This window comes from Opisthocomus hoazin, chromosome 8, assembly GCF_030867145.1.
Source record: "Opisthocomus hoazin isolate bOpiHoa1 chromosome 8, bOpiHoa1.hap1, whole genome shotgun sequence".
Taxonomy (NCBI): Eukaryota; Metazoa; Chordata; class Aves; order Opisthocomiformes; family Opisthocomidae; genus Opisthocomus; species Opisthocomus hoazin.
In genome coordinates this window covers 20,830,178-20,852,416 of record NC_134421.1, presented here as the reverse complement: position 1 = coordinate 20,852,416, position 22,239 = coordinate 20,830,178, and the positions used below count along the sequence as shown (strand labels likewise).

Sequence of the window (22,239 nt, the reverse complement as noted above, 5' to 3'; positions counted from 1 at the left end):
GTTATATGTCTAAATTGAAGAGTGCAATGATTCTGGACAGAATAAATTAACCTGTGTGACACTGCTGCTGTTAGACTGATTATCTCTATGGTATTAAGCAGTCACTGCTACAACGTGCCCATAATGCATTTGTAAATAGATCATAGATTATAGAATAGATCATAGTATTTTAGAGTTGTTAGATTATAGTCTATTTTTTTTGTTTGCAAACTTGATTGTGATAAGTGGAATTTATACTCTTAGTACTAAGCATATGAAATACTATACATAAAATTATGGGCCCAGTCCTTTGCTCCAGATTTTGTTTGGAAAATACTCTCAATTTCTATAGGAATTTTTACATTCCTTTGATTTTATTTTTTTTTTCCCATGTTTCTACGTCTAGGCAATAAATACGAGGTTCATGTGGAAAGTGGGCTAGTACATGAGAAAGGACTGGAGATTTTATCCCTGTTCGTGAATATGAAAATATCAGAACTGCCAGAACAAGCTAACTGCCTTGTAAGGGAGTGCAAAGGTATAGTTGCTGCTCTTTAACATACCATTTACCACCAAATGTTTTTTTGTTTTTTTTTTTTTTTGTTTTTTTTTTTTTAATTTCTAGGTTTTGACCTGGAAAGAGAAGGGAACATTCTTTAATACTGTATGCCTTAAGTAAAACACAAGTGTTTGTTAAGTGCTCTTTTGTTTTTTTTAAATGAAGTAAAAGTGTCTCTTGTTGATTTTTTTGAGTAGTTTTCTTCAGCATATCTTCCCCCTGCCCCGCTGTTACACTTTGATGAGTTTGCAGATGTCTACATGAGTGACATGTTTTGTTTGTCTGTTCTCCACGCCTCAAGAATTTAATCAGTATATTGGGAAAATTACCTGATGTATTCAACTGCTTGACCAAACTATTGGATTGTGTTCCTTGAAAACCTCAAAGATTAATTTAATCTTTTCCTTCAGGTTCTCCTCTTGTGATATCCTTGATAGGTGCATTATTGCGAGACTTCCCTAGTCGTTGGGAATACTATCTCAAACAGCTGCAGAATAAGCAGTTTAAACGAATAAGAAAATCGTCTTCATACGATTATGAAGCCCTTGATGAAGCAATGTCCATAAGTGTTGAGCAACTGAATGACAATTATAAAGACTACTATAAAGACCTCTCTATCCTCCCGAAAGATGTTAAAGTACCTACTAAGGTAGTAACACAGAAATCTCATCATTTTTAGTGAGACACAAACAATAACTTTGAAGAATGCATAAAATTTATAATTGTTGTGTATAACTTACATTGTGTGTAAGTTAATAGTTATTACTAGATTGGGTAAATAGGGTCCATTATTATATCATGACTTACAGTCAGTAGTGAAACTAAAAAATTGTAACTGAATAGATGTATTCATAATGATAGTTTAATGTACATTCTGTATATAGCTCTTTAATTAGATTGTAACTGAGCTCTTCGAAGGCTTAAAATCTGTTATGTGAAATTTGTCTCCTTTAAAAAAAAGGTACCATCACCATAAATGAGGACAAATACACAAAAGCTGGAATAACTTGTATTATCTGTCCTGTAGTTTGGTATGGAAGAATTGGTAACTTACTGAATTTATTACTGTTTGTTATGTGTCTGTATTTGTTAGCATGTGTTTTGTTGTCAGTTAATTGATAGCCTTTCATGATATTTGTACAAGTCATATTACCCCTTCGTTCTGATTCTTTTCTGTCTTAATATGCTTTTTTAGGTTCTTTGTATTCTTTGGGACATGGAAACTGAAGAAGTTGAAGATATACTACAGGAATTTGTTAACAAATCGCTGTTGTTCTGTGATCGTAATGGGAAGTCATTCCATTATTATTTACATGATCTTCAACTTGACTTTCTTACAGAGAAGAATCGCAACCAGCTTCAGGTAGGGTATTGACTAACTTGCTTATAACTTTGCTTTCCAAAGCTGGGCACAGAAAATGTTCTTTTGTTAAATGATATCCAGAGTAGCTTCATAGAATTGGTCTACAATGCAGTTAAACATAATACTGTCTAATTAAAACCACTTATTTTCAACTTGAAACTGTGATTTCATGATGGTTCCATTTGGAGCTAAGGAAATAAACTGAGAGAAGACTCTATATACGTTATTTCTCTGTCAAAGATGTTTCCATCAGAAAACAGAAAGTTTCTCTGATGATTCTTAAGAAGACCCTACCAGAACAGGAAGTTTCTACTTTAATACAGAGAGGTTCTGTTTACTCCTTTTTTTTGATTTAAGGCAATACTTGCAGGGAGAGAACCTGTAAGTTGGGCCCAATAAATTTGTCAGTTCTGAAGGACAGAGCAGAAAGAGTAGATAGGAAGAAAAGACAAGTTCTTAGACTTGTGTTAGATCTATGTATGTAAGGGTCTTTTTTTGTTGGCTACCCACATGTAATAAGAAGAGTGATTTGATAGCTGTTCTCAACCTAAGAAGGGAGGTTAACAGCTTGCTTTTCTGTCTTTTAACATCCAGAGAATGTTTCTGGACAAGTCTTATGCAATAAAGTAGGTTAAGTGTATGGTTTTGGAAGGTAAGCTTTTCGTATTTCATTTGTTGATGTATTATGGTTGAGGAAATAATAATATTCCTCAATACTATATACAGTATAATATTAATAATAATTATAATTCTGCAGTGCTGAAACCAATCCATACCTTGGTGTAGTATTAACTGAAGGTGTGTTTTGATTCACATTGCAGGAGCTACATAAAAACATAGTGAATCAGTACAAGAAATATTACAAACTTAATACGCCTGTTCCATCTCAAGAAGATTGCATGTACTGGTATAACTTTCTTGCATATCACATGGCTGGTGCCAACATGCAGAAGGTGAGTTCTAGCTAGTGTCCTCTGTTTCTCTTCTTGACCCAACCTTACCCCTGCCTTACCCTCCAGGCTTTTTCCCACTTCATCCTCTCTTCTTCCAGGCTTTTGTGCAGGTAGGTAAACACTCGACGTAGAGTCCTTCAGGGACTCCACTGATAATCACTGCCTGTTATAAAAACTCCTGTATTTCTACCCTTTGTGTCTTGTCTTTTCAACCAGTTCTTGAGAAGATTTCTTGTTTTGTATCGTAATAGCTTGTGTTTTCCTTTTGAAGAGGCTTTAAGAAGAAATCTTCTGTAAATCTTTTTGAAAACCCAGGCTCACTTTATTCCATGATAATACAAATAAATTGATTTCTAAAGATAATTCAGTTAGATTAGCTACTTTTTTTCTACAGAAGTCTTGTAAGTTTTTTCCTCTTATGTCATACTTATTTGCATGTAAAAGTTCATCCTCTGTATTACTAGATTTCAACAGCCATAAAAAAAATCTAGCAGGAGTTAGATGGGCAGATCTCTGGTTCCCAGGATTGCCTTGGTGCCTTAAATAAATTGCTGTAATTTTTGCCAACAACTGTTCTTTAGGTACCGAGCTAGTGTGAGATGCAAATCACGCAGCAAGATTAATACTTCAGTAGTTTCATTTTCGTGTTTTAAGAATTCTTGCCTTGAATAGTATTTGGTCCTGGTTGCTAATTGTTTTATTTCACATGTACTCAAACTTTTTCAGTTGAACTTCTTTTGAGATGGTTCATTTGACTCATCATGTAAAATACATGTTATGTACTTAGAGGAACCTTCATAATTAATGTGGACTGCAAATCTAGTTTTTTTTGGATCATACACATTTCATTATCTCAGTCTCTTTAATTTCAATGTATTGGAAAAATTTTTTTATTATTAGCCTTTCTACATTTTGTAGAATTAGCTTCTCAGTGTTCTTTAGCCTGTCTCATTATGACTGTATGCTTCCCAGTGTTTACACTCTTTATATTACTTATTTCTCATTATTTAGACATGATTTCCATTTGTTGGAAGGCTAATAAAGATGGAGAGGTATTCTTTTTCAATATTTAACCATGATAATCTTTTAATCCTTACGGTATTTACTGATTTTAAATTGGAATGTACTTTGGGCCTATACAGTGTTGTCTCTAAGCAGTTTTTCTGATCCCAGCAAATATTTTTTTTAACAAGAAAGGCTTTTTTAAGTGCATTAATAGCAAGAGGAGGTCTAAAGAAGACACTGGACTGATACTTGTTGAAGATGGTCATCTAACTAACAGAGATGAAGCAAATTGAAGGCATTCAATGCTTTTTTTGCCTCGGTGCTTAATAATACTGACAGACCTTGAGCTGCCCAGTCCTTAGAGTCAGAGGACCGCGAGTGTGGGAACAGTAACTTTCCATTTGTGGACACTGAAATTGTAAGGGACTAGCTGTATCAGTTGAATGTTAACAATGGGGCCTGATGGAACTCATCCCAGAGTACTGAAGGGACTAGAAGATGTTATGGTAGGACCCCTCTTGATCATTTACCAAAGGTCTTGGCAGTCTGGGGAGGTCTCTGCTGACTGGAAGCTAGTCAACATTATTCTAATTTACAAGAAGGGTGTGAGGGAAGACCCAGGAAACTACGGACCTGTTAGTCTAACCTCAGTTCCTGGAGAAATTATGGAGAATATTAGACTGGGTACTATTGAAAGGCGTTTAAAGAATAATGTAATCATCAGACACAGTCAACATGGGTTCACAAAGGGAAAGTCCTATTTAACTAATTTTATATCCTTCTATGATAAGGTCACCCACCTAATGGATGAAGGGAAGGTGGTGCATGTAGTTTTTCTGGACTTCAGTAAGGCTTTTGATACTGTCCCTCACAGTAACCTTCTGGACAAGTTGTCCAGCTGTGGGATGAGCGGGTTTACAGTGCGCTGGGTGAAGCATGTGCTGAAGGGCAGAGCTCAAATGGTTGTAGCAAATAGGGCTACATCTTGCTGGTGACTGGTCACCAGTGTGTTCCTCAGGGTTCAATTCTAGGGCCAGTTCTGTTCAATAGATTTATCAGTGATCTGGATGCAGGAGTTGAATGCACCGTTAGCATGTTTGCTGATGATTCATACCAAACCGAGAGATGCTGTCGACTCTCTTGAGGGACAGGAGGCCTGGCAGAGGGATGTGGATAGTTTGGAGCATTGGGCAATGATTAATGTGATTAAATTTAACAAGTCCAATTGCCAGATTCTGCACTTAGGACAGAGTAACGTCAGGCACAAGTATAAATTGGGAGAGGAGTGGCTGGAGAGCAGCCCTGCAGAAGGGGATCTGGGGGTGCTGGTCGACAGCAGGCTCTGTATGAGCCAGCAGCATGCCCTGGCAGCCCATAGGGTAAGCTGCATGCTGGGCTGCATCAAACACAGCATAACCAGCTGGTCCAGAGAGGTGATGATCCCGCCGTATTCAGCATTGGCGCGGCCTCACCTGGAGTATGGTGTGCAGTTCTGGGCCCCACAATTTAAGAATGCTGTTAAGATACTCAAATGCGTACAGGGGAGGGCAAGGAAAAACAACAGATCAGAGTGATCTTTGCCAGACTGGACTAGAAGCAGCTTTTTCAGAGTAGTATCTTAAACCAGGTCTTGTGTGCTACGAAAGTCAAGATTTACTGTGTACCCCACATCCTTTCTCTGACTAGCTGTATCAAAGAGCAGTTCTTTACATTAAAACAACAAGCTTAGCCTTCTATACCCATAATTTTCATACCTGATCGACTAAGATGCAGGAAACGGGAAATTGCCTAAGTTTTTAACTGGAGACAATTGTATAGAAGCATATTAAATACCTAATGTATTTCCTGTGCTTTTTCTGTTCCCCCCCTTAAGTAGATTATGTTGTGGAACTCGTGCTCTGAACTTATATTTGTATTTCTTTTAGGAACTCCGTGACCTTATGTTTTCTCTAGATTGGATTAAAGCTAAAACAGAATTGGTAGGGCCTGCTCACCTGATTCATGAATATGTAGAATATAGTTCAATCCTGGATCAAAAGGTATGATACTAAAAGGTAAATGAGCAGTCTGTTCCAAATACATTTTTTTTTTACATGTTTAATTGCATATTGTTGGATGTATGCGTATATGGAGGGTATATAGAAAGCTTAAATAAAGGAAACACAAAACCAGTACTTAGTTAAACTTTAACTTGGAGAAGCGAAAAATCAAGAAAACTTAGTCTTCAGTCTTAGTTTTAGTGGCAACTTTAGCGTGTGCCCAAGTAATTGACTGTGGAACTCGATAACTGAGGTGAACAACAGAGTAAATCACTGCTGCCAGTATCCTTTGTTTGAAAATAAAGATAATATGCTTTCCTTAATGGGGTAATGAAAGATTTCAGTCTATTGTATGTACTTGCTAATAGAACTAAGTAGAAAAATGGAACTAAGTTCTTCTGTAAGAATATTAGCTGTATAGAAAATTAAAAAAGCAAAGGGCATTTATGAAGTAAATCAACGTTCCATGTTATCAAATATTATCTGCTTTGTACATAGTATAGCACAGTACGTGAGAACTTCCAGGAATTTCTGTCTCTAAATGGGCACCTTCTTGGACGGCAGCCATTTCCTGACATTATACAGCTGGGTCTTTGCCAGCCGGAGACATCAGAGGTGTATCAACAAGCCAAGCTACATGCTCAAAGAGAAACAGGAACATTTTATTTGGAATGGATGTAAGTAGTTGCAGTCCACCTGCTGATATGCTGATCGCTTGAGGGAAGAAAATCATTTAATGTACAACTAAATACAATGTACGTGTAATGTAAGGACCTTTTTAAAAACTGCTGTGTGTTTTCTGGGGAAAGAAAGTGAAATAATTTTCAAGAACTTGTGGGAGGAGGGGAACTCTGGATATGTAAGGCCATAAATTGGTAATAACTACATAAGAAATAAATAGAGGAATATATTTACTTCTGTACTCAGTGTTTGTTCCTTTTAAATAACTGTACAAAGATGAAAATGGGATGCTTTGAAACATCTCTAATTTTTTTTTTTAAGTTTCAGTGAGAGTATTGGGTATGTTACAGTATGCTTTTAGGTTTTCTAGTAGAATGTACAGTTTAAAAAGGAGAGCATTTGTGTTAACTTGAGAGATTTTTGAAAGTAGTGAGATGGGAAATACTAAAAGGCTTTGTAACCTCTACCCAGTCTTGAAATTTCTCTTATTTAAATAATTTTTTGCTGTTTTCATATTTTTGGAAGTTGTTAAAGGAAAAGGTATACATATCTAAATTTTTTTCCAGCATGGTGCAGTAGTCATCTGACCATGTATCTGTCTGTTAGATTCTTCTGTTTGATGTTTCTGTTCTGATATCTGCAGATGCAACTTTTAACTTGGTGATTACAAACCAGAATGACTTTATGTCAGGTAATTATGGTAGTAACCAGGCAGGTTAATCCAGGCATACTTGAATTCAGATCTTCTGTTTGGATATTTTGTTATTTCATTTTGTATAGCTAACACAATTCTAGCAAAAACTCTTGGAAGTTGCACAGTTCAGAAAATTCAATCTCCAGATAGTTCAGGGCTTTCACATTGGATGTGGGAGACACGGAAGAACGTGACTGACATCAAGAGAGCAAGAGACTGATGTTTTTGTCTCGCATTCTAGGGCAGGGTTCTAAAAGTGGTTTGTAGGATATGTAGGTGAATACACCACTTTCTTGACTAGCAATTTTAGCTTTATTAAAATATGGGAAAAAAAAAAAGTTGGCTTAGATGGGTCAGTATTTTGCAATAAAAATTGCTTTCATTCTGAAGCGTAGCTACTTTGTTTGAGATGTTTTACCTGTTATTTAAATGCTAAGCCTGAATATTGAAACTAGTAATGATAAAAACTTGTAGTACATTAATTTTTTTTGAAGAGTCAAAATGAATCAATCTTGTAACAATCTATTCATCACCAAAAATCATTTTGTAACAGTGACAGCTTTCTGTATTAAGATGTGGCTGAACAGAATTAGTAGCAATCATAATCATCCTAAGTTTTTGTTAAAGCGAGGCAAAAGTCATCTAAGGTGTGTTAGATTCTATACTTGATCTCGGACTGAAATGCAGTGATAGTCATAGATTTTATGTAAATATCTAGTGATAAGAATTGCTGTGAAAATGAAGTAAATTTACTAACATCGAAATAAATCTACAAATGTTTTTGAGTAAGCTTGAAAAGGAACTTGCAGGAGAACAAGAATTCCAAGGAAGAGATTTGTATTTGGAAATAATGCTTATCAGATCATAAAAATGTCATTAGAAAGTCTGTCTTGCAGTGCAACAGTTTTGCATGTAAAGAAGCATGTTAATTTCTCATGCACATACTATGTTTCTTGATCTCTAAGCTATAACTATTGGAGGGTGACAAAAACTCTGAGTGAATGTTGGGATTTTTGTTTCCCTTACTACGTCAGCATACAAGCTGAGAGATAAGGTCTAGTGGGTTGGTTGGTTTGTTACAAAGCTTGCTGCCCAAGATGCCTGAAAAAGTGTTACCTTTTGTAGAGGATTTTGAATAATAAAAAGGCAGTAGGAAGTCCCACTCATCTAAAATCAACTGTCTTACCCTGCAGAAATAAAAAATCTTTGAAAAACCTCTACCGCCTGGTTGTTCGTCCACATAGAGATGCAGTTTACCATGCCTGCTTTTCTAAGGATAGACAAAGAATAGCATCATGTGGAGCTGATAAAACACTTCAGGTAAGATACCTATGCATGAGTGAAAAGAGATGCTGTGTACCATTTTGGTAACATTTGTTAACAGTCCTGTCACTTTTCTTTTGCTCTTACCTGGAGATATTAGGTATCTAGAACATACTGGAGACAAATGATTGAAAAGGATGTATTACATAAACATCAAGTTGCATGTTTAGCATAGTAAGCGTTATCTTCCAGTTCAAAAGCCAAACACTGATTTCGGGATTTATACCCTCACCACTGTCATAAATGAACGTGAGATGCCTTTTAATGATACAGAAAAGCTCACAACCTAAGTAATGCGCCCCAGCATATTTAATATTTGCTTGCAAAAATGTTATTTCCAGTCATAGTAGGCCTTCTACAGAACTGGGGAACAGTAAGATGTTTTAGTTACAGCTTTACTATTTCCAAGGGATGGTAACAGACATTATGCTACTTTGGTGCTTAATGAGTAGATGGTCTTATGCAGAAGAAATAAATCTGGGGAGAAAAATGAACCCCTGAAGTTGAGGACAGTATTAGGCTGGAAATGGGCCCAGAGTGCTTACGAAGTGGCTTAGGGGAGACAGAGGGGAAAGTGACTAATACAAATTTGCCAGCAGTCTGCCTGGAGGGGAGCCAGCCAGCTCTCAAGAAAACTAGCAATCAGCCAGCCAGTAACCTGGTAAAGTACCCATATTCCAGACAGCCGAAGGTAAGGGAAAAGAACAACTTTTCTGCAAGCCTTTGGTATTGTTTTGGATGCTTGCTAAGTTGAGTACTAAAGTAATATTAGTGGTGCTTAGTTGCTGTTCATTTGGCTACTTCATGTGGTGTTACTGTGTTTTTATTGATTTATTTTATTTGGTGGCTTCCACAATATTATGATCATGGCATCCACTTAAGGAGATGCCTGGTGGATGTACTCATTTTGTGCTGTGCTGAAGTTACTGTGCTGGGCTTCTGTATTTCATGGCCTCGTTACTGAGACTGCAGATTGCCTATTCTTCTCTTCATTTTTTTACCCCCAAAAGTAGTATCTGTGCATTGCAATTGCATTTAAACTAACCTTTTGTTGGAGAAGTAATAGGAAAATTAGCAATAATCCATTGTTTAACTTTGAATTTATGAATGTTTTTCCTAATAGTGGCATGGAGATAAATCTAAGCTTTGCAGTTTTCCAGGCTACTTCTACTTTTTCTGTAAAATAAAAAAATAATAATTGCTAGATTAAGAACAGACATTATGCAGAATTTACTGTAAATGTAGATTTCCTGTTACTTCAGTATTTATGTTCTTTTTTGAACAAATACCAGCCATTTCATTGTCATTGATATTCCCATTCAATGAAAAATTAAAGGAAAAAACCAGGGACTTCACAACTGTAGTATCCTGAATGCTGCTGTAAAGAACACCTTGTGATTTGTTTTAATGATTAAGACTACGTAACCTAAGGAGGAAAGGGAGACCTGATTTCCCTCTCCCACCCCCATAAAGCTAAATCCCAAAATTTTGGGAAATTGATAGTATGTGACACATTTCTCCAGCTGTCTTTTTATCGCCTATGACTAGCTCAGGACTGAGACTTGTGTCATCCTGTACAACTTTCCACTACTACTTTGTTCTTGTTTGTTCCCCAGATCATCAATTGCTGCTGAAATTCTTACATTCCACAGAAGGGTATCGTATATACATATGTAAACCTGGAATTGTAGTTTTAAGAATAGTTTAGATTTTGTTAATAGATAGTGTTGTGCAGTTGCTATTAAAAAATACTGAGGAAGGGCATGCATTTAGACTTAAAGATTGAGGGTAGAAAAGTCATTAATGAAGCATGCATTGCATACAGAGTTATTTTTTAAAATAAATTTTCACTGTTCTTCTCCCTAACAATTTCTGTCATCCTTACAAGATTGAAGCCCAAATTAAATATTTTTATAATTATTATGTTAATTTCCCTGAAATTATAAATGCTTTCTAAAGCAAACCAATTTTATGAAGAGCTGGTATAAAGAGAGCTCTTTGAAAGAAAATAAACTTATATTGTGTTTTAAAATTGTATGTGAGTTAGAAGATTTTTCTTGTTTGTTGTTTTAGGTGTTTAAAGCAGAAAGCGGAGAGAGACTCCTGGAGATAAGTGCCCATGATGATGAAATACTTTGTTGCGCTTTCTCTGCAGATGGTGAATTTGTAGCAACTTGTTCAGCTGATAAAAAAGTGAAGGTACTGAAATGGAGAACAAACAGTATTTTTTCAAATTAGTAATTCTAATTTCAGTTTTAACCAACTTGGGTAGAACAGATTCTTAAGACTAAAGTTTTTTTTTTACTGTCTTAAATCTTATGTAGATAATTCACTACTTAACAAACAGACAAACAGAAAAGCTCCACTTGTTACATAATGTAAAAGATGCTTAGTGTTAACATCATACTTACAGAATTACCACTTGTTTTACTTGCATTGTCGGATGATTCTTTTTAAGTAGAACATAATCTGTGAGTCCGAGCCCATTCATTACATGAGATGAATATATCCATAATTCTTGGTTGTTTTTTTTTTGTTTTTTTTTTTTTTTTCTGTTACATGTGAGTTATTTGGAATTTTTAGTTCTGGAGTATTGTAGCAAAACCTTGGTGAAATTCCAGTGTTTATCAGATTCTAATCTGGATTATGACCTTTTCCCTCATAACTTCTTGTTTCTAAATATAAATATATATGTGCTTTCCCTTTATTTTAAAAACACTTCTGAGGTATTATTAAGAATGTTTTAGGGCTTTATCTGTATTTCAACATAGTTTACAGGTTTTTTTAAATGAAGTACCTTAAATATATTTATAAGTCTTTTTCATCCTTCAATTCTGTCTAGATCTGGAATTCAAGAACAGGCCAGTGTAGGTGTGTATATGAAGAACACTCAGAGCAGGTCAATTGCTGCCAGTTCAATAACAGAAGTGGTCAGTATCTTTTAGCCACCTGCTCAAGTGACACTTTCATCAAAGTAAGTGGAAAAGGTTGAGATTATTCTCATACTGCTTATCATAACAGGGTAATTGTTGATGTATAAATATATTTAAACACTATAAATTAAGGGTTTTTTTAGTGAGCCAGGTAGAAGAGAGATGGCAACAGATTAAGAGTACTGACTACAGCTCTGTAATCGGATTTCAACAAGGCAGAACAAAAGGAGTGTTAATGCTCAGCAAAGGAGAATGGGCAAGTCCTCTATTGGTAGGGCATGAAGGTGAGGGCTTTGGTAAGACTTTTGAGAGTGAGATGAGAGTGGGAAAGTAGGGGAGTGAAATACCTGATGAAAAATAACGTAAGAAAAATTAAGACAGAAATTTAGCATTGGAAACATTTAGTAATGTAAAAAAATGGATGCTGAAAGATTGGGGGGGAAAAAAACCATTGTAGATTTTTTGGTTAAATTGATTTGGCATAGTAAAGAAATTAAGGTTGAAGCCAACAAAATAACAGTGATCAAAGCAAGAGGTTTGTCAGGTTAACCAGCTGGCACTGTTCAGGTTGGAAGGCTGTATGCATACACAGAAAGAGCACAAACCAGACAACTGAAGTCTGCATCTGAGGGAAGGGGGAAAACAGAAGAATCAAGTAAGACCTAGACTGTGGCAAATAAGAGTGTAATTTAACAGTACAACCAAAAAAATCATATAGTTAACTGGCACTGAAGATGATGGTCCTACTGCCCTGGCTGTATATTCTTGGCTTTGTTGGTAGTGCATGTGCTGATCTTATTCTGCAGTGGTATGGTTCAAGGAGCCAACTTGGCAAAAACCTCTGCTGGGGTTGGCTTTCTGCTCGGTTAGATCCCAGTAGTGGCTTAGTTGCCCAGTTCCTGTGCAAGAGAACTGTTGGGATTAGACAGCAAGGAGTGAGACTGTTAGTAGGGGGCACAACTGTCTCTTCCAGCTGTAGCTAGCAGGATGTGAGGTATTTTAATTGTAATGTGAAGTCTCTTCTGGAGAGTTCTTGCAAGAGCTTGTGTTGTGTAAACCAGAGGTAAAAAACAGTTACAAACTGATGTCACGGTGGAAGGAGGATGCTTTCGTGCTGACCTCCTGGGTGTCTTAGTGGATGCATTTGCTGTCTGAGACTGACACCTTGGAATAGGTAGATTTAGAAGGCACACATTTAAAATGACCGTTTTTATACTGTAAATGTGGTTAAGATTTTAGACAGTGTTTGACACTTTCATGACCAATGAACAACAGAACTGAAGTATGCACAATAATCAGAAGTGCCTGATTTTTTTTTTTCAGAGAACGCCATACAAGTGGGTGTTCTTGTTTTGAGCTCTCACATGAACTTCAAAAGTTTTTTGGGGTTTTTTTATATCTATATAGGCAAAAGGGAAGAAATTTTGAAATAGAGAAAGGAAGGGTGGGCCATAGCTTTGGAAAACAGAGTGTGAGAGGAGTGGGGAGGAGGAGCCCTAATCAAAAAACCATGTGGAATATTCTTTTAACTTTGTTGGTATGGATGTGGCAAAGATGATATTCAGACTGTCTCGAACTAGCATGAGAGATTTTATATTTGTTAATATGTGTAAGCCACATAATTCTGAACTTCAAAGTTGAAAGGGGAAGAGGCAAGAGGAAGCTGCTTCTTCAATTTTAGGAAACTTTCAGTAGCCTTGTGCTGTTCAAGTACATTGTCTGCCTTGTACAGCAAGTTTAACTAGTTCTATCTAATTCTGATGTTAATAGTTTTCATGCATGTTAGCACATGGAGGTAGATTGTGGGGCATAGCATGAAGTCCATGAGCATGTGGGTAAAACTAAGAAAAAAATGTAGAGTTTTGGTTGCCAGCGCATGATGTTGAGAAGAACATGAACAATCTGTCTTTGAATAATTCATGAATATGATCATATTTATGTGTTTATTTCTCATGCAGCTTTGGGATTTGAACAAAAAGTATTGTAGAAATACAATGATGGGTCATGTAAATTCCGTCAATCACTGTAGATTTTCACCAAGTGATGAATATGTTGCTAGCTGCTCAACAGATGGAACAGTAAAGGTACGCAGTGTATTTTTAAATCAACCGTTTGTTTTGAAGATGGATTTTTTTTTTAATAAAATGCGAAGTATGTGTAAGAAAACTTTATGTCTGTATGGTCAGCTTTAATGAATTAAATCCTGAAACAGTTGATTATTGGTTCCATTTTTAATGCAAGATTTTGAAATGACTTGTCCAGTACCAGGGAAAAGAAGTTGGGTGCCTGTAGTTGTAAATAAATCCTAGCTAGCCTAATTTTGAATCCTTTACTTTTCACTGCCTTTTTCTTTTTCCTTTCCCTTCCCCCAATGTACTTTAAGAAAACGTAAGGGGCGGTGTAACTCGTTTAAGAAAAAAAAAGTAATAAATTTTTAGATTAATTGAAAGTGAATTATCAGTAGACCTGTAAGTTAAGAGCAATTTCTATGTGCCATTTTTCATGTATGCACTCAAAGATAATTCAGAGGTTTATGTTTTGTTTTTCCTTGCAATGTTAGTACTCTTTCTATTGCCTTTGCTTGCAACAGAACTGTGCTGTTTCAGAACTGCAGTTCTTAAAATCCTGTTATGTTTCTGTAGAGTTGCTAAATCAGGAAAGAAGGGTTGCTGTAGCTGTTGTCATTCAGAAAGAGAACTGTGGTGGAGCGAACAGAAATAGTAGATTTTTGGCAGGTGCCTCGATGAAATTAAGGTGCAAAGTTAGATATATGCTGGGTTTCTCATACTGAGTGGACTTTTAATAGAGCAGATACTATTTTTGTTTTTTTCTTCTGTGAAGAGACAATGTTGTAGCTGGAATCGTATGAGAGAAAAACCCAGAGTGTGGATTCTGCTACAGTATAATCCTCTTATTTTTATTATTTCTCCTTTGGGATTTTTTTTTTTTCTTTTGGTCTAAGCTGTCTGGGCTTGTGAGTATTCTAATGCTATTTCTTGACTGGGGAAAGTAGCAAAGGTTTTTTTTTTGTAATCTACCCCGTGCTTCCCTTCTTCCCTAGAAGTAATTGGGAGTTAGCTCTCCCCTGTTGCATTCCGTATCCCCATCAGTAAAAAGAGGTTTTGTGTATTTCCTTTACTTCTTGGTGCAGCTTTGGGAAGTGCGGTCAGCAAATGAACTGAAAAGTATTGAGATAAAAGATTTCTTCAAAAATGCAGATGAGCAATCAGATGATGTGGAGGTTTTAGTAAAATGTTGCTCTTGGTCCAGAAATGGTGACATGATTTTGGTAGTAGCCAAAAATAAGCTTTTGGTAAGTACCTCACTTTTATAATTTTCTTGAGGTCATATAGGATCATAGAATCACAGAATGGTCTGGGTGGAAGGGACCTTAAAGATCATCTAGTTGGAAATTTTGATTAAAGAAAAAATTCCAGGCTGTTAAATTCTTTCAGATATAAGGTGCAGGTTTCAAGTGTATATAAAGTAAAAATATATGGGCAGCAAGCTTGTTGACTGACAGAAATACCTTCTAAATTTGAGAATGTACACTGTTGCATATATAAGCTATTTGTCTACACTGAAGTCACACGAACTGGGTGCTAACTATTGTTATTATGTGTTCACAGCTTTTTGATTTTAAAACGTGTGATTTGTTAACACAAGTCATCGTAAGTCATCACAGTACAATCCAATACTGTGACTTTTGTCCTGGTGATGAGTTAGTAGCAGTTGCTTTGTCTCACTGTTCTGTTGAGGTAAGTGATTTTCTTTGCTATAGTATACCAGGAAAGACTATACGTAATATAAACTGTTATATTTGTCTTCATAGTTTCTTGTATGCAGAGGTAAAACAAATACAGTTATTTTAATGGGCTTTCAATGTGCTTCATTCTTTTTAATCTTCCTTTGCTTCTGAAAGGTAAAATACTAATGGGGAAATAATGTTTAGAAGTTATATGTTCATTTTGGACAACAGAACTCACGTTTATATAAAAAGACTAGGCTACTGAATTTTTTTAAAGTTACTGTTGTCACTCTCAGGAGTATAGGCATTCCTGTTGCTACACTCAGACAGAGCCCCCTCTCCGTTTATACGTTGCTACAGAATGTGGCAACTCACTACAAAGGAATAAAACAGCTAGGATGACTTTGGGACTAGCACAGCTAGAGTAAGCCTGTACAAGTATCAGGTTTGGGATTTTTTTTGTTGTTGTTGTTCAGGTTTTATTTTGTTTTTGAAATCTACATGGTCAGTTGAACTTGTATTTTTTTTTTAATACTGTGACTGATTCTTTTCTCTTTTCTCCTCTTCTTTTCTCTTCTTTTTCCTTTTTTAAAGTTACAGCAGTCAAAGAGGCTGCTGATTCAATTTCCCTGACCATTGAAATGTGATAAGCAGGCACAATTCTTGTTACATCTGATTTCAGAAGAAGTAAGAAAATACTAGATGAAATAGTAATTAAGTATGCGACTTATTTTGCACTGTTTTCACTGTAAATGTAGTCTAAATCCATTTGAGCTCTTCTTTCATGTTTTTGTTGCAGTTATGGAATATTAAATCTTTATCAAAAGTAGCATATTGCAGGGGACACATGAGCTGGGTTCACTGTGTGACATTTTCACCAGATGGATCTTTATTTCTGACATCATCTGATGACCAGACAATACGCGTAAGATGACATCTTTCTTTTTTGAAAAATGTGAATTTATATATATATTATTACATTATTCATTTAAGGTATAATTTTTTATAAAATCACATGTAATAGATATAATGTTTATATTATATATGTTATATTTAGTATTTATGTATGTTTATAGCCAATACAAATTTAAGTATTTGTTATAAAATTATTTAGATATGCAGTAAAATGAGATGGCTTTTTTTACTTTTTTTACTGTATATCTAAATTTACTGTATGTCTCTATGATTTTTTTTTTTATGTCTGCGGGCTGTTCAAGAGTAATTGTACCTTTGTATTTTGTTTTAGATTTTATCTGAATCGGAAATTGTGAGGTTTTTTGAGGACCCTAGCAGACTTGATATTTACTTTCATTGTTAGATATATTTGCATGTTAATATTTAGGATAAATTTCTACAATTGTAATGCCTCTTTAAAACCTGTGGAAGTAGAAGTACAGCTTTTCCATAGTAACCTTTCCTTTTCTCCCAAGCTAAGACTGATTTTCTTGGAATTTTGAAAGAAGTTGAAATGTAGAAATCTGTACCTGGTATTTTTTGTAACTGGATTTTAGCACTGTTCTTTGCATGAGAAAATTGTGGACTTTATAGCTATATTCTAAATACAGGGGAGCCTGCTAGTCGGCCTGAAAAAAATAGTTCTGTTTCATGTGTTGGAATCACTATAGTAATTGCACAACCTTCCCTAGCAAATAAAAATAGCAGAAGCATAATTTTCAATGATTTAAAAAATCAGTGTTACTTGCAAGTTGATAAGACTGGTTTACAGGTAGTCTTACTCAGCAAGTTTTATATCTTGTCCTTTAATAAAACTGATGAAATATTGTTGTTCTTCAACAGATTTGGGAAACAAAGAAGGTGTGCAAGTCTTCTGATGCTGTGCTAAAAAGTAAACTAGATGTCGTATTTCACAATGGTGAAGTAATGATTTTAGCAATTTACGATCAGAAGCATTTACAAGTAAGCTGTATTTCTCAGTATGTTGGTACATTTGAATGTTATCTGCAAGTCTCAGTAGGAAATGGAGGAAGCACTGAAAGAGCTGCTTGTTCATGGCTTACAAGAGTAGAATCTGTAGCAGATGACTCTTAATGTATGATAACTTGTTTATAGCTAGAAATTCTGCTGAGCGTAGTAAGCAAAAAATGAAGTTTGAGGGGAAATTTCTACACTGATGTTGAAACTGAAGCTGGATGCAGAGGAACAAAACTATTTTCTGTTCGTGACTGGGGAGGCTGTGGGTCCTCCAAGTGGCTTAGATGCATACAGCAGTGTGTAATGTGTGCAACACGTGTAGACCAGGTGTTACATAGCACACATACGTAATGCATCAGAACTACTGTGAATAGCTGAAGGAATCATCTCAAATTGGGGGAATGAAAGGTGTGAGCCCAGGTCTGCCTAGAGCCTTAGGAGAGCATGGGGTCTTTTATGTCCTAAAGAAAATATTAATAGTGGATACACTCTTACTACTGTGGACCCCTCCACCAAGTAGTCAGTGCACCAACATCCAAAATATATTTTTCCTTTCCATGATAGCAAATGTATGCGCATTTTTTTTTCATGATTGTCTAATGCATCAAATAATATCAGTGGATAGGATTTTCTCTGAAGTGAAGGCAATACAGTTCATTGAGTTTCTGCTTCTACTTGGTTATAACTGTTTAAAAGCATAAAAAACTTTTATATGTGTTGCAAAATGCTGCTTATGCAAACTGATTGCGTGCTAACCCACAGAATGGGCAATGCCATACCTTTGGCCATGAGCTAGCTATTTCAGGTGCTATTTCAAGCAGCATCTGAATAGGAATGAACCTTTGTATGCACTGTGAAAACAGTGAATTCTTATTGCTGGATGTATGGGTAGGTGAGTGTTGGAGTAGATTGTGCTGCCCTGCGCTGAGGGATGCTGTGCAGATAATTTTTTTGTGTAGGGTCATGTCCTTTCTCCTAATTTGGCCAAAGGCAAACATGTAAGCTATGTAATCCTAGCTAATCAGCATGACCATTGCCTTTATTTCTAATACTAGGAGATGTTTCGCTTTTCCTAGGCTGCTACAAGAATGAGGGCTTTCTTTGCAGAAACTTTTCTTCTTGTTTGCCCTGTACTTTGTGTTTCTCTCTTACTGATTATTTTCTGTCCTCCTTCTTTTGTCTGTCCTGTCAACAAATTAGCCACGTCTTACTTGACCTAAATATCCTGTTAAAAAACCTTAAGTGGAAAGGTGATGATATTTGAATAGTGGGGAATATAGATGAGGAAATTGCTAATATGTCTCCAATGGGACCTTGGCAATAACAAGATTTCAGACTTTGAGCCAACAGAAAGCGGTCAATGTTGAAACTAAAATTTATGTGAATAAATAATATATGAGAGAAGAGAACCTGCATCTGTTGCAGTGAAGAGATGGGAGAAACCACAGCGAATTGAGTTATACTTATTTATGGGTGGGGAGCAGTTTAGGATAATTGCTACTTTTTGATCTTCCTGAATTGTAAAATCTGTAGCGACTACTGTGTAATGATGTAGTCTGGATCTCATTTGAATTAGTAGACATGATCTATTTATTTATGATTAGTATATTTCTGTTCTAACTTTACTTGAACTATTTCCTAGAGAAAGAGGGTGCTTAGATTTTCTGCCCTTAAATACAATATTGTGACATCCTGTAAGAGGAGGAGTCATGAGAGAAGACTCCATTGTAGAAAGAGATTTTTCACCCTTGCACAAGAAAAGAAATGGACTGAAAAGGCAAATTGCAGTTTAGCATGTGTACTGTAATTTAACAGTGTATCTCTGGTATCACATCTCTAAAAGTAGTTTTTCTTGCACCTGTGGTGTTTAACCCTTTAAATCTCTCAGAATTGGCGTCCTAGTCACCTTTTGATGTGCAATATGTTCATTTTTAAACACTTCACACTGGTAGCTTTCTGAGCTTATGCTTTGTAAATCATTGTATTCTAAGGACTTTTTTTTTCCCCACCCTGGGAAATTGATTTGAGGATGATACTGGGCTGAGATTTGATGTATTGTGTGTGCTAATAAGTTTAAAGTTGTGCTTAGAGGATGCACTTAAAGTATTTTGTGCTCCATTTGGCATGAACTGTAAAATCTGTCTGGCAAGTTAAATTTGAGCATGGAGCTTGCTGTATGGCTTTTGAAATTTGGGAGTGGCATGTTGAGTTACTGTTTTCTGTAGTCAGACAAACTTTAAAAAGCCTAATACTGAGATGAGATTCCTTCTGCAAACTTCGTGTCCTGTTCAGAGAGCGTTCTATGAAGACAGTTACACTGACATTCAAAGCAATTGGTTTATGAAAGTAACTGATCCTTGTAATTCAAAGTTTCAAACTGGTACACTGTTCTCTTCAGCATTCTTAGCTCTATATTGTAATTTATTGAAGTTTAAAAATATTGTAATAACTTAATTAACTTCCTATCTTGCAGCTTATCAATGGAAATACAGACAGTGTTATTGTGCACACAGCAGCTCAAGAATCCCCCATTTCCTGCTGTTGCTTAAGTGAAGATCTTAAATTTGCAGCTTTTGGACAAGAGAGTGGAACAATAAAGGTATAAAATCCTAAATTTGATTTAAAAAATAGTAGTAACACACCCTTCTTGGTGCTTTTCCTTTTTAAAGAAATATCATTTGAATGACTTTGTAAAATAATATTCTTCCACATAGTACTTTAAAGGTTTTACATTAGTGAGTGGTGCCTAAATGACAATAATTTAAAGGTGATGCTAGTAACGTAGCTCTGAATATCGTTTTACCAAGGACCGAGCTAATACGAATTTTTGATTGTTCCAGTCCATTGATTGAGAATCATATATTTATAATCTTGTGTTATTTAAAAAAGAAATTGCAGGTTCTTTTCTTCCTTTTCATCAAGTATGTAAAATAAGTATAATTATTGCATTCTTCCTTGTAAAGGTATTACAGTTGTTGGATGGGAAAGTTCTGAAGTCCCAGGAGGCCTACAGGACACCTGTGCAGCATTGTCGATTTACATCCGATTGCCAGAATTTAGTTTCAAGTGCTCATGATTCAGTTATACAGGTTTGTAAGACATTTAAAAAGATTATGTTGTAGCTTGCTTACAATTTATTTAAAAAGATCTTTTATACTATACTATAGATAATATAAATTCAGGAGATGACTACCGCATTCTGTGTCGCTCCATCTTGCAGCAAGGGACTATAGAAACTGTAGCCTTTATTTATACCTTATATGATAATGAATATTACACATAGGTAACCTGTGCAGCATCCCGCTTCGGTGTTTGTGTCGATCTGAAGCTAGCTGGAGTGCCACAGCTGTGATCAGTCAAGCAGTAGAGACAGCTCACTGGTTTGTTGGCTTTTGGATCCTCCTTTCAGGACTAACGTGGGTAGCTTTTCTCCTGGGTCCTCGACTCCCTCTAGTGGACAGTGCCTCAGTTAAGCCCCCAGGATTGTCATCTGAACACCTCAGCTTTCTGTTCTTTGATGCAAAAAACCTATTAATTTGAAAACTATGAGGTCTTTGTCATTTAAATTAAGTTGATGCTTAATAGCTTCTGTAAAATAAAATGACATTTCTTCAGTTTTCAGTGAATAGTTGAATTAAAAATAGAAGTGTCATTTTGTTATAAAAATGCAAACAAAAATGGCATTTCATTATAAATACATTTTAAAAATACAAAAAAAAGTTAATTTAAGTATGGAAGATATGAGGTTTGCCAGATGACGGAAGTTTTTTTTGTTGCAATAATCAAAGGTTTAAAACACAAAACTTTTAGGGTGCCTAGAAAATTATTGTTTGGCTTTGTCTTTTTAAATTACCAGTGAATTTTAAGCATCAAATTCACTTTGAAAAACAAATTATGTGTGTATTATAGGGAACTCTCCCATCGGTTGACTATTAAATACTGTGGAATCCTCAATCTGCAGCATCTCTACTATGGATATCTTCAATATCTAACCTTTTAATTAGTTGCCATCACCATAAGAACTTTTTATCGTTCCTGTTTACTAAAAAAACAGTCAGTTAGTTCATTCTTCTAAATTTATGGTTGCCATTAAATTTTTTTTAAGAAGTATTCTATCTTTATGATTAGGTATGGAATTGGCAGTTGAATGAACGTGTGTTTCTGAGAGGGCACAAGGAAGCAATCAAGGATTTTAGACTACTGGAAAATTCAGAACTTCTTTCTTGGTCATTTGATGGAACTGTTAAGGTAAATAAAAGTCTATGTATTGACAAATCTCATAAAATACACTTTATTGTGTCTTCTAACATTTGGTATTTCCTGCACTTTGTGTTGTCACACATTTTATTGAATTGATCCTAAAGTGTAAGGTGACTTGTAAGACAGTTTTGCATTTTCTGTTTCTAATAAGATTTATGCTCTTGTTGTATTTTAAGTACAGTAAGTAAGGCAAAATGTTGGCCATATTAGAACCACGTGACTGTATATTGTTGTGTAAGATGCAGGGGTTTTAACCTTTTTACAGTGTTACAAAATAACCTGTTTTTCCTGTGTATTTGGTAGGTTTGGAATGTCACTACTGGAAATACAGAAAAAGATTTTGCTTGCCATGGAGGTGCTGTTCTTTCCTGTGCTGTTTCACCTGATGGTAGTAAATTTTCATCTACTTCTGCTGACAAAACTGCAAAGGTTGGTTACTTTCTGTACAAAGACAAAAATGATGCTTTATTTGTCCTGAAATGTATGCTATATTTTTTGATTATGAGATAACTAGTGATTATTTAACTTACCCTGTTGTATTTCCAATATTAAATTTCCTGTGTCTGTGAACGTGTTTCTGAAGCTGTTAGTCATTAACAGTTGGTCTTGGATATAACTTGAGGCTGTCCTGGTGACTTCTGTGCAGATAAAATGTGTGTTTTGTGCACGAGTTAGTGCAGAACACTGTGTTTCATTCTCTGTATTGATTTGTCAATAGCCTAACATTCTTAATTTGGAAACCTAAGTTAAGAAAAAGTTCGGAAACTTCC

The 22,239-nt window shown here is 35.6% G+C and overlaps 1 protein-coding gene across 4 annotated transcripts in view; it reads left to right on the top strand.

Moving 5' to 3' along the window:
- APAF1 (apoptotic peptidase activating factor 1) overlaps positions 1-22,239 on the top strand; it is a 36,269-nt gene that overhangs the window by 9,139 nt on the left and 4,891 nt on the right. For 2 of the 4 annotated variants that reach the window (XM_075428630.1, XM_075428629.1), the window contains exons 7-24: positions 386-517; positions 949-1,187; positions 1,734-1,901; positions 2,723-2,854; positions 5,785-5,898; positions 6,397-6,575; positions 8,467-8,593; positions 10,670-10,795; positions 11,439-11,570; positions 13,488-13,613; positions 14,681-14,842; positions 15,159-15,287; positions 16,077-16,202; positions 17,075-17,194; positions 19,683-19,808; positions 20,173-20,298; positions 21,338-21,457; positions 21,773-21,898. In XM_075428630.1, coding sequence (XP_075284745.1) covers positions 386-517; positions 949-1,187; positions 1,734-1,901; positions 2,723-2,854; positions 5,785-5,898; positions 6,397-6,575; positions 8,467-8,593; positions 10,670-10,795; positions 11,439-11,570; positions 13,488-13,613; positions 14,681-14,842; positions 15,159-15,287; positions 16,077-16,202; positions 17,075-17,194; positions 19,683-19,808; positions 20,173-20,298; positions 21,338-21,457; positions 21,773-21,898 — 2,510 coding nt within the window. Of the gene's footprint in view, positions 1-385; positions 518-948; positions 1,188-1,733; positions 1,902-2,722; positions 2,855-5,784; positions 5,899-6,396; positions 6,576-8,466; positions 8,594-10,669; positions 10,796-11,438; positions 11,571-13,487; positions 13,614-14,680; positions 14,843-15,158; positions 15,288-16,076; positions 16,203-17,074; positions 17,195-19,682; positions 19,809-20,172; positions 20,299-20,492; positions 20,590-21,337; positions 21,458-21,772; positions 21,899-22,239 lie in introns of those variants that run through there. The other 2 variants (XM_075428631.1, XM_075428632.1) reach the window with 2 other exon arrangements.